Raw genomic sequence first — 12,984 nt, 5'->3', positions numbered from 1 at the left:
CCCTACTTGAGGGTGAGTAATTTATGGGCTAATTTTCATTTTTGGGTGAACTAACCCTTTAAAGTGGCATAATATCCGACCTGTACGTCACAGGCTTTGTTTTAACATCATCCTGCATTTAGATAATATAACTACATTCATTTTCCTGAACAGTAGTGTTAATTAGAAAACAACAAGCATGTAACATTACTAACTATAGCTTCACTTCATGTAAGCGACCTGTAATGACAGCTGCATCTATTTGAATTAAAGGGCATCTCCACCATGTGTTCAGTCTAGAGCCAATCTTATCATTAAAATATTTCACAGATGGACCATAATCACATTCAAGTATCAAATAAGTATCAAATAACTAATCTGCCATCTGCAGTTAGACATCGCTGTTATTTATTGGGCTTTTGTATAACTCATATTTACATACAGTGGGTCCAAAAGTCTGCCACTAATTAAATGATTCTAATAATAATTTTCAAGTCTCTTTTTCTGTTTCTAGTGAAAGGATCAATTTAATGAATCGATCCTTCATTAAACTGAATCCTATTTAATGAATCCTTCCTGAATACAAGTATTAATTTCTATTTAATCTATATAAAAAAAAACATACTCACCCAAATGTTAATGTATTTTAATTACAAAAAATAATAAATAATCATTAACAAATAACATTTTCAATGTGGCCTCAGACTTTGGACCCCACTGTATCATTGTTAATATTCTCAACATATTTCAGTAATATTTTAAATAGTGTTATTTGCAATTACATTCATTGCTAAGCTCTGCCTCTGTCCCTAAACCTCGTACCCATCTGACCTCCTCCTCTGGGACCAGCTGTCGTAACCCAGTTTCCCAGAAGAACCTTTAGACAGTCCCCATCCAGACTGACCAAGTAACTGTTGCTCTTCATCCTGCTCAAGATGGTCTCCTGAAGACCTGATGTCAAAGAACAGCAAAATAGGATCATTATCATCATCCTCCACACATACTTACATTCATTTACACACATCAAGACTAAATGGAAAAGAAGGGTAATCATTATTTATGGCAGAGCAACATGATCTTCTACGGTCTTGATAGGATCTCATGAATTACTTACTGTCAACTACAAGCCAAATGACTGCCCTGAGTCAAGTAAGGACATGATTTATATTGAAGTACTCTGAAAATGTCCTGCTGGTTGTTAATTATAGGAAACTAGAGGTTAAATGGTTACATGAAATACCCATTACAGGGGTAATGCAAATTTCCTTCTAAAAAGTAAAAGCAATAATGCAATACCTGCTTTCTGTTATTCTATGTGGACCAAGTTCTGATGGCAGAGGCACCTGAAATAATGACAAATTAGAGAAATGCAGAGGACTGACATATTTCTGAAATAGAAGTTAATTATTGCAATCCTGGAAAATCGCACAAGTGGGTCATATCAGGTGATTCATTATTGAATTTCCCTTTTTATATCAGTACATGGGACAATGACTTGATGCTCTTCCTCATTTAAAAATACACTGAAAATGCAATTCATATAAAAATGCATATGACAATACCTTTCCAATTTCTGAAATATAAGTCAATCTATCATTTTTGGAGGGCTTAAAGTGAAATTCTTGAAATATTGGCATGGTCTTGTTTATTAAAATGCATTTTGTTTAGGTCAAATGGAGTACCCTGAAGATAACTTAATATTCAAGACTCCAAAATTAATTATATTTTTAAAAATAAATAAATTGGGGAAAAAAAATAATTGTTTGAAAACTATTTTTTTAAAATATAGAAATAGATGTTTAAATAAAAGTCATGAAATACATATTTTTTTTATATGGAAGTTTTGTTGACATACAGAGTGAACTGTGCAATAATGCCTGTGAGGGACGCTCTGATAATATTCCAGTAGTCTCTCAGCCAGGGAAATCCTCCGCAAGAGGCTCTCAATGAACCGTCGCAAACGAACCTTCCCACATATCTCATGCTGTGCTGCTGCTTCCAGAAACTTCTGGATGGTAATAACCTCCCTGCAATATAGTAAAAGGTAGTTAGCGGAGAACTGCTTTATGAGGCATTTTTTATTCATATTTTCCCCCTAACAGTCATGAATGTTTCCTTCAGTTTCTTGTTGCCGCAGCTTTAAGAAAACCAATGTAAAATGAGCAGCAGGGCTGAGCAATTTCTCCATTTCAGCATAATACACTCACCCTCATGTTGTTCCAACCCTATAGCTTTAAAGGGGTCATGAACTGAGAAATCAAAATTCCCTTGATCTTTTGACATAAGAGGTCATTGTACTATAAAAAAAATCCTGTAAGTTTCAGAACTCAAAACTTTCTCGTTAGACTAAAATCAGCCTATATTGAAGCCAATCTGACAAAACGACAGGTTGTGGAATGTGACACTTTATGACGTAATAGTGTGGATAAACCCCACCTCCGCAGAAGAAGACAAACGCCTGCTTCTACATCACTGTCTGTTTAGCCCCGCCCACCGATTCGCACATGTAGTGTAAATAACGAGAGAGGCAAACTAACGTCTACACAGAAACCAGCTCCGACGACAATATGACGCTGTGCGGTGCCAAGCTGTGGAAAAACACAGTCTTCGCACCGCCTTCCATCTGATCCTAACATTAAGAAAGAGTGGATGAAGTTGATTTTTAAAGGGGTCATATGATGCTGCTAAAAAGAACATTATTTTGTGCATTTGGTGTAATGAAATGTGTTTATGCGGTTTAAGGTTAAAAAAACACATTATTTTCCACATACTGTACATTATTGTTTCTCCTCTATGCCCCGCTTTTCTGAAACGCGTCGATTTTTACAAAGCTCATCGGTCTGAAAAGCGAGGTGTGCTCTGATTGGCCAGCTATCCAGTGCGTTGTGATTGGCCGAATACCTCAAGCGTGTGACGGAAATGTTATGCCTCTACCATACTGTGATGCCTTGTCCGGCCAGAGCGAAGAGACAAAAACATTAAAACCCATTATAAACGAGGCATTTGTAGCATCCAGTGGGGACATAATTACTGATGAGAATATCTCTTTGGATTTGAGACTTTAGTCTTTGCAACTTTACAGATCTTCTTTATGCACCAAGAGCTTGTAACACTCCAAAGAGAAAGGAAAAATTGATATCGCATCATATGACCCCTTTAATAAAGATCCAGACCACGTCAGTAAGAACTTGGTCCTTTGTTCACTTGATTTACAAACAAGGCACAATTTAACTCTTTAACATTTTCAGAAAGATTGAAACTAAAAGACGATGCTGTGCGACTATATTGGGTCTGACAGTAATGCCGCACCACACAACTGTGAGTAACTATTTTTATTACGTGATCACTATTGCTTTAAAAACTGCTAAACTGTTAGTTAATCACAGCAGTGGGCATTTACTTCCGAGTCTACAATCCACCACGACTATTCAAACAGAGCGTTCTGATGAGGGGGGTCAAAACAGAGGACAGGAATGAGCCTATTACTTCTAAATTATGATGTTTTTCTATGTAAAAATCTTGATAACATTATAAGTGGACCTCAGAGAACAGTACAAAATAATAAAAAAAGGCAGTTCATGACCACTTTTAAATTTCTGTCATCCGTGGAACACAAAAGGAGACGTTTTAAAACGTCTTCAAAAGCTTGGACATTCTATTAAACATTTCCTTTTGTGTTCCATGGAGAAAACTAAGTTGAAAAAGTAAATATGTACTGTTCTTTTAACCATGTAAATCTTGACATATGAAATAACAATCAGATTTTTTTATTTTTTGGAAATGGAACATTTTAATGAACCTAAAGACAAAATATAAAAATATAAAGTTTGCATATGTGATTTTGTTGAGTTTCATATTGATCCATCAGGTTTTTATAGCTTATATATAATATGACACAAACTGAGCAAAAATATGCAATTTGATACATTTGCTCATATTTACATGGCCAAAAAGTAAGATGAAATGTATTGTTCTGATGTATTGTAATCAATGAACTCTTTATAAAACTATAGCAAACTACTTATATGCATTACATAGAAATATCAGTTTATCAGTTTATATCTCCCAATAATATGTCTTAATAAGCCAATATTTAAATGCTTAGTTTTATGATTACAAAGCTTTGTAGTTTATTATTATGTATATGTGGGGAGGGAGACATATAATACAATGCAATACAATGATGATTGAGAGACATAAATAAACATTCCTCAATAGCCTACTGTATCATATTTGATACATTTAACATGTTTTTCTAAAAAATAAATTATGTATGAATTAATCAAGTAAACCTAACTTGCTTCAGTCCAGTTCATCAATATAAAACTAACAATATAAAAGTTATTCTTATATTTACTTTCTTTTATAATAATATTAAAAGGACTTTTACTTGTTAAAAAAGTATAAACTATCAATCAGACTACAGAGGGCTTGTGTACAATTGGTTTTTAGCAATGTTTTGATCATGTTGACAATTTAGAGTCCTTTGAAATTTGTCTATCAAATATGATACAGTAAGCTTTATAGGGTTAACAGGTCACCCAAAAACATATTCAGAGCTTAAAGGAACAAATGAATTTTACTTTTAAAAATTGACAATTTTAATATATTAAAGGAAATATTTATGTTTGGCCCTCAATCAAGTTTGAATTTTTCACAGTAAAAACTGAGCAACCATAAGTCTATACTAGTAATAAACAAATACATACATCAGGCATAATGATTAATTAGTCTATAATTGTTATTTTTAGTGTTTAGATGCATTTTAGTGCTGATGAAAATGTCTGCTTGACTGAGAAGTTAATGCACAATGTTTGCATATAATGCAAATGTTTGTTCTGATTTTAGAGTAATATTTTTAAATATTGTATTGTCAATGCACATTATTTGCATATAATGAAAATATTTGTAATGGTTTTGAGTCATTTGTCAATTATTTTGTCAATACACATTATTTGCATATAATACAAATATATATTGTGATTTTTGAGTAATATATAAAAAAATTGTCTTGTCAATGCATGTTATTTGCATATAAACCAAATATTCATAGTTATTTTGAGTCTTTTTATTTATTTATTAATTCTTTTTTAACATTAAATAAAATAATATGTCATGTGTGAAACTTGTGTTCTCAGGACAGGTATTTTTCATGAATGTCAGGATGGGTGAAACTGGTCAATGGTTATCTGGTTAGCATAGACTCGTTAGCCCCTGCTGGTGGATGTTGTAACTGCATGAATCTGGATAGAAAAAAATAATTTAGAACAGTAGCTTTCAAGGGGTGGTGACTGAAGGCGGTGACTGTGTAGTTCTGACGTCAACTTTTTACGGAAGTCACAACGGTTCGTGAAAAATCACAGCTACTTTATGCAGGCTGTGTGCAGTTTACTGTGGACTGACTGTTTTGAAACTTATATGGTAGTTAAATAGCCCCTAGACCTCAGTTATCGTGAAAAAAAGCCAGGAAATTTCAGTTTTGACAATATGGGACCTTTAAGATCTGTGGTCAGTAAAGAGACGTTTATGTGTTATTCTGCTTTCACGTTTTGGTCAACACACCTCTTGGGACATGTTATCAGAAAAGGTCAACATGTATCAGTATTGCCTTTTTCCAAGGCAAAACTGGTGGAAATGTTAAACAGATTTTTGTAGCATAGACTTTAGGGTATGTAGAAATTGGCTTAAAAATGAACCTAAGCTGATAAAAATTCAATGGAATAAATATGTGACAACTTGCCCGGACAGTATCAATATTATATCGGCCACCCTGCGCGCTCTCAAGATATCGGCATGGGCTATGAAAACCCAAATCGGTCGACAACTAGTCTGCAAACTTCGCTGTCTAACTAGCCATTTTAATCCAGCAAGCTTTTCACAAGGCCTAACAAAGACACAATGTATGAATGTATATCACTGAAAGAAAGGAAAATTTGAAATCGCATCATATGACCCCTTTAAGACTAGGCTGTGTGCATATATTCATTCAAAACAGAACAAGACAATTTCCATCCACTGAAAACCACGAATCACGACTATTTGATTATTTTCACCATTAAACTTCATCATATCCGCTGCTTAAATAGGTTAATGTAAAGCTCTGGCAAATCAAATTCATGATCCAATGCATTTGTTTTAATGGTTTACTTATGCTTACATCAAACGACGATCATAGTCATCTCACGTTTTAATGACCCATCATTTCCTCTATACCTTAAAAAACTGCCAGAGAGAAATGAATGCAAATCTTCTTATGCAAGCAGGCGATCTAACGTTACTGGCCAGAGTCTAAAATCAGACAGGTAGTCAGCTGACATTTTCTAGAACACCAAGCATGCAACCATACCTTAATGAACGAGCTCCAATGGGATTTTGTATCGTAACCTTTAATCAAACCGTTGGTCCTTCGGATTATCTGTTGCTTGATATTTCTGTCCCTCTCTGACTGAGATTACAGTACGACATCTAGGTGTATGAAGTCATCTGGTACTAACGACGTTGTCAAGAATGAGCGTGACAGCAGCGACAGAGGTGGCATTGATTTCTTTTCATATGATGCCGTTTTCATGTGCGAAATGCTTGCAAAATGTCATCGCCTTACGTGTTAAATTACAATCGATCTGAATCTGACTGGAAAGATTCGGTCAGAACATTGAGGATTCATTAGAATGCAGTGCGGCAGACCATCAGTTTAAACTATTTAAAGACAGCCGGGGGAGATGAGCACAAAATCACAGTGATAACACAAACCCACTTCATAAACATTTGCATAAAACATGCTTTAAATATACTTTCTGTCAAATTTATTATGAATTTCACCAAAATATATTCATAAATTTGACTTATATATTCAAACCTATTTAGCTGTATAGCTATTCCAACCTTTCCGAATTTAAAAATGGTATCGGCCAACTGTTGTGTCGGCAGCGGAGAGCTTTGAAAGAAGCTGATTGGTCGGTTGGCGGTTGTGTAATCCGTTGGTTTGTTGTGCGGAGAGGGGCTTGTCTGGAGGAAGAGGCCAGTATGGATCCGCCGCGGGACATTCAACATTTTAAACGAAACATCGCCACTCGGTCCACGGTATCGTCGTGTTCCTCTCTCGCCATGGAGATTAAGAGAAAGAAAATAAGGGAAAGCATGTTTTTTCAAAATGAGGTGAGTTTGTGTTGTTGAAGTTCATGTTTTAGTTTTTCGTGTCTGGAATATGGTTGTTGTTATTCAAGACTAACTTAACCGGCACATTAAATACTTTCTCAGGCCAACGACAGACATAAGAAGCGATGCGCAAGTGTGAATGACACGCAGCAGATAATAGAGGACATGAATTTGTTGTACATACAACAGATTTCTAAGAAACTAAAGGTAGTCTGTGTATGGGAGCGTGTGATCATGTTTCACTGATATTCTGTGTTTTGTATTGAAATTGTATTGAAATATTTAATTGAAACATCATCGCACAGCTCTAAAATCAGGAGTGCTTTTTAGAAAGTGTGAGTGTTTAGCTTGTTTTGTCTTTCTTTGTCCGACTCTTCTTCACCACCCACTTGCGTGAACGAATTATTTCATGTGAATCAGACTTTTTCCAATAAATCTGTTGAGCTGATTCTCAGAACCGATCCGTTCACGATTCGGACTGAATCATTGCGATAAGTTCTCGCGTCAAAAAATCATCTTACTCATTTAAACGAAATTCCGATCAAAGTCTGATTCGTCTGGACTCTGGAGCCGAGGACTGATGAGTGATGAAATTACAATTAAGTAATAAAAAGCCTCACAGCAATGTGTGCCTGCATGTGATTTATTGGAATATGTAATACACCAGGGAACACATGATTATGGACGGACAAAAGAATCACTGAATCGAAGTTTTTAAACGAACTGTTCGAAAGAACCGATTCGCATAAATGAGTCAGAATTCCATTACTTCCACTCACTTTCATCAATTCATGTGTCATTGTCGGTTATCAGAGACCCGCTTACAGCTTAGAAGAGGGTGAGCTCATCTTCTCTTCCAGCTGTTTTGATGTTACTTCATTGTATCATTTTCCTTTTTTCAGTGTGCCCAATGCCCATATCTCATCTATCCATCAATCAGTAGTATGCACCTGCCTTAGGAATTATTGTATAGGCCTAATAGATTGTGTGGTAGAGTCGTTTTCTTCCAGTATGTTCTTCCTCTAGCCTTTTTTACCCAAAACTGTGTTTATTTCTCCTGATGGAATTTATCCTTCCAATAGGACTGTGATATTCAGGAGAAGTTGGAGTTTGAGATGCGGATGAGAGCTGGGGCTTACAAGCTTCTGGTTGCCAGCACTAAAAAAGAGCAGGTGCTGGATGCTTCCAGGAGTCTGTTAACCTGTAATGCCCGAATTAAAGCCTACATGAGTGAATCCCAGATGAGGAAAGCGCAGCAGGACATCAGAAGGTTAGAGCAGCAGGTGTATTGCCAGCTGTACTTTTTGTTGGGAGTATTTAGTGGAATTTTTTTTAATTTTTTTTTAATGTAAATTATTATTAGACATGCATATAAGAAATAAATGGTCATCACCTTTTTTTATTTATTAATTTATTTTTCAGGTCATCTGGCTCTCAGGATCAAATCCCTTGTAAAGGAAAGGTAGCCATATCTGGTAAGAAAACAACTTTTATATGTTTATATACCTCTGTCTGTTATATGTATTATTAATATGTCAGTGTGTCTTTGGTTCATGTATTTTTCTTTCGCTTATCCAGGCCTACGAATTCCATTGTTTTGGAAAGATACAGAACACTTTAACAGCAAAGGGAGTGAGTGAAAATATAAAACATTTTATATTGTAATTATTATTATTTTTTAAAATCACTGTCCTTGCTAATAATGTTATGAATGTAATGTATACGTATGTTGCTCTCCGTTTTGGTGTTTATTAATTTTATTAAGTTTATGGGTATGCTTACACTCCCAACAATTCAAAAGTTTTGTTTGGGTTTGTAAGATTTTTTTTTAAGAAGTTAATAATTTTATTAAGCAACAAGGCGTTAAATTGATCAAAAGTGACAGTAAAGACATTTTAGAATGTTACAAACCATTTCTGTTTTAAATAAATTCTGCTCTATTCATCAAAGAATCCTGAAAAAATGCATCATGGTTTCCTAGGGATGTAACGATTCACCCAACTCACGATGTGATACGATTCACGATACTGATTTCACGATACAATTCTTTTTTTTTTGTATAAAATGAGATTTAAGACTGACTATAAATGAAAAGGTGTCCTTTTATTATTGTTTAGAGAAAATGCTGCACATTTCTTTGTGAAATTGAAATTGAAAAACTAAATTGACATTTTAAAACAAACCAGTTTTTAATCTAAATTAAATTTTGAAAAATAAAATAAAAAATGACAATTTAAAATTTTGCTTAATTTAGAAATTTTAAGCAAAAACAGAATGTTCTGACTTTAGCTTTGTGAAGCTACACTACATAAAACATCTGCACGAAACCGAAACGGCAGACGGGCTGAATGAGAATTCACTCTCTGACAGCAGATGTTGCTTATGAAACAGCAGCGATACAGCGTTTCCTTGTTTACTGCTGTAAACAAAGCAGCACTGTGCTTATAAATACTACTATAATATGCATTATGTAGAGGCAAGACGAAAAGAAAATACTAATCTAAACGTTTCTAAAAACAGTCAGTTCCTCTCAAAGATACATTCATATAAACTCCCACCCCCAACTGTATCGCGTTTCGTTTAACATTTCTACCGAATGGAATCGTCAAATATTTGTATCGATTTTCAACTGGCTCGGGGTGCATCGTTACATCCCTATGTTTTTCTCAAAACTGTTAAGCAGCACAACTGTTTTCAAAATTGATAATAATGAGAAATATTTATTGAGCACCAAATCAGCATATTAGAATGCTTTCTGAATGATCACGTGACACTGAAGACTGTCATAGTGAATGCTGAAGATTGTTATATGTAAATGTCTTCATATAGCCAGTTATGCTGATGCCATGTGTATCTGAACCCAGCAGATCCACAACGGGTTGCAGTCTTCTGTTTGATGAAGATTGGCTCAGAGATTTTTGACACTGAAATGGTGATTGCAGACCCCTCAATGACCGATGTTTGCTTTGAAGGTGTCAAAATTTTGTAAGTTTTCAGCTTTCGCTATTTCTCTCTGCAAATCTACAGTCATTTGAGAACTATATGAAAATTATATTATTGATTAAACAAGCTTGAACTGCCTTACTGCAGTCTGTTGAGTTCTGAGCTCATTTTCAGTGTTTTCAACAGCTCTGAAGCTAAGCCGGACTTTGAACTGACATTTGAGCTGTATAGCTGTGGACTGGAGGAGGAGTCAACCTTTGTCAACACTCCAAAAAAACTGGCCAGGAAACTACGCTTCTCTTTCGGCAGATCTTCATGCAGGAAACTCTGCCCTCTTATGGATGGAGGAGACCCTGACACTTTCCTCCAGTCCAACCCAATACCAGTGTATGCAAGGATGGATATTATGTTCATTACCTTTACAATTAAATTTTTTTGTGTGTGTGTTAGTAGAGAAATGCCTGTAATATCTTTCAAATAAATAACTTACTTTTGTGACAGAGGTGCACGGTACTCACTGTTGGCGTACACCACTCTGGGTTTGGAGCAGGCAGAGGGATCTTTCCAGTCTCATTCTCTTATAATTCTGCAAAATGGTAAGAGCAAACAAGCCAAGTTTTAATAATTGACTAGCGTAGTGATTCTGATTTACTTTCTGCCATCGGTCTGTCAGTGGAGGCTTCATCATGGCTGCCGTTGTATGGTAACTTGTGCTGTAAGCTGGTGGCACAACCTGACTGCATGACACAAGACATGATAAGCGGATACCTGAGCCAACAGGTAAGACAGGAACTTGTCTTTTTCTAGGAAGAATATATGCCATAACAATTCATACTAACATTTGTAAATAAAATGAAATTTGTAAGATCAGCATTTTGATTTTCCATTTAGCAAAGCATTGAGGGTTTGCAGCGCCGCTGTAAGCTATTCTGTGTGCTGAAGGCTGGACAGATTTCATGCTATTACACTCCTGAAGAAATCCAAGCAAAAGTGGAGCCCAGCCTCATTATTCCCATTAACAAGGTAGGAAACATTTTTAAAGTGGCCATTTTTTTATTACCTCACAAGTGTTTTTCTGTTCTAAGATCAAGTGGGTTATTGTGTTTGAATCTAATTACCACAAATCAAAGTGGACCCTTTATAAAAATTCCAGGTCTCATGCATGATTCATTAGTGTAATTTTTTCCCAAAGAAAAAGATGTTTGTCTTCAAAACAGTGTTGTTATTGTTAAATAAAACTATTTAAAATATTTTCATTTTTGAAGTAAAGCTGAAATAAAACAAATATTAGATTAAAAAAAATAATTAGAAATGTTGCCTTTGCATCTAACTAAAATAATTTGAAGTGCTAAAGTGACTAAAACTGAAATAAAAATAAATTTTGAAGCTATATAGAAATATAAAAGAAAATATACGGGTCCAATCCCCTGAAGGGGCTGCAGCACAATGCAGAGCAGGAAGACCAAACAGTGCAGAAATTGAATGTACATGGAAAAACTGCTGATTCAGAATTATGGGTGAGAATGAACTCAGAATGAACATAAGTTCAAATGAAAATGAACACAGCATGAATAAAAACACCTTTATTTCTAATCCAAGAGGAATAAAGATTAGTACAACTCCTAGCAGGATAATAAAGGAATTGAAATTACACAACATTATACACAATTTTATTAAAGGGGTCATATGACATTGCTAAAAAAGATCATTATTTTGTGTATTTGGTAAAAAACACATTATTTTCCACATACTGTACATTATGGTTTCTCCTCGATGCCCCGCCTTTCTGAAAAGCGTCGATTTTTACAAAGCTCATCGGTCTGAAAAGCGAGGTGTGCTGTGATTGGCCAGCTATCCAGAGCGTTGTGATTGGCCTTACTATATTGTGATGCCGTGTCACGGTGCAACGAGATAAAAACCATTATAAACGAGGCATTTGTTGCATCCAGTGGGGACATAATTATGGATTATAATGACTTCTACTGTCTTTTTACGCGTTGCATCGCGCCGCGTAAACATAAAACCATGTCTGCATTTGTGATTGGAGAAATGACAAACAACAAGCGCTACACTAAAGGCCTGCGATCGGACGCCGAGGTTGCTTTGTTTCTTCTCGATAGGTGAGTAACACCGTGTCTGCGCCGCAACAGATAAAGTCTGTCTAGTACACTGGACGCGACAAAGCGACTGTTGGAAATCATTTGAAATTTGTGTCAATACGTCATAAATAGAACGCAGCAGCAGTTTTCTGTCGGGGATTTGTCGTGTTGTGCCGCAGCCAGTGTAGACCATAGATATGTGTATGTATATATATCTATGGTGTAGACAGCATCACTGATTATGAGTTCTATAGTATTTTATACCACTCGCGTCCGGTGTAGACACGGTGTAACATTGATTTTGCTTTGTTTCACAGAACTAATCGTTGCCTGGGTTGCGTATGTATGTGTGGGGCGGAGCTATCAAAATAGGGGCAAGACCCTTTGGGGGTAGGGGCGTGTTTGTTTTGGTGATTTCAAATTACCCCTATTACCCCACTAGAAATTACCCCACCTTTAACTACTGATTTCTAGTTGTGTCCTCTTTTGGAAGACCAAACAAAGTAGTTTCACTTTCACAACGAAACACAGCATCTCCACGACATGGTGGCGGCAGCAACAATACTACAGCAAGAATAAAAGTTACGCCTTCTTTCTTAGTGTAAACATTTGGATGGTGTTATGCAAATCTTCCCACATAGTGACGTAGACATGTGGGGGCATGTTTAAACTAGGCGTTTTAGGTGGGTGTGGACGAGTCTTAACTTTTAAATAAAATATCTCTTTGGGTTTGAGACTTTAGTCTTTGCAACTTTACAGATCTTCTTTATGCACCAAGAGCTTGTAACACTCCAAAGAGAAAGGAAAA

The 12,984-nt window shown here is 35.8% G+C and overlaps 1 protein-coding gene across 4 annotated transcripts in view; it reads left to right on the top strand.

The window, feature by feature from the left end:
- Positions 1 to 6,941: 6,941 nt before the first annotated feature.
- LOC107732046 (rhotekin-2-like) overlaps positions 6,942 to 12,984 on the top strand; it is a 13,221-nt gene continuing 7,178 nt past the window's right edge. For all 4 annotated transcript variants that reach the window (XR_001638828.1, XM_016543284.1, XM_016543292.1 and 1 more), the window contains exons 1-9: positions 6,942 to 7,134; positions 8,217 to 8,404; positions 8,557 to 8,609; positions 8,713 to 8,766; positions 10,002 to 10,119; positions 10,264 to 10,464; positions 10,579 to 10,673; positions 10,751 to 10,857; positions 10,969 to 11,100. Coding sequence is in view for 3 of the 4 variants with exons in the window: in XM_016543284.1 (XP_016398770.1) it covers positions 7,003 to 7,134; positions 8,217 to 8,404; positions 8,557 to 8,609; positions 8,713 to 8,766; positions 10,002 to 10,119; positions 10,264 to 10,464; positions 10,579 to 10,673; positions 10,751 to 10,857; positions 10,969 to 11,100 (1,080 nt within the window). In the remaining variant the exon portion in view is untranslated. The remainder of the gene's footprint in view (positions 7,135 to 8,216; positions 8,405 to 8,556; positions 8,610 to 8,712; positions 8,767 to 10,001; positions 10,120 to 10,263; positions 10,465 to 10,578; positions 10,674 to 10,750; positions 10,858 to 10,968; positions 11,101 to 12,984) is intronic.

The sequence above is a fragment of the Sinocyclocheilus rhinocerous genome, unplaced genomic scaffold, assembly GCF_001515625.1.
Source record: "Sinocyclocheilus rhinocerous isolate Xijiao unplaced genomic scaffold, SAMN03320098_v1.1 scaffold1635, whole genome shotgun sequence".
NCBI classification, from domain to species: Eukaryota; Metazoa; Chordata; class Actinopteri; order Cypriniformes; family Cyprinidae; genus Sinocyclocheilus; species Sinocyclocheilus rhinocerous.
This window is presented reverse-complemented; position numbering and strand designations above follow the sequence as displayed.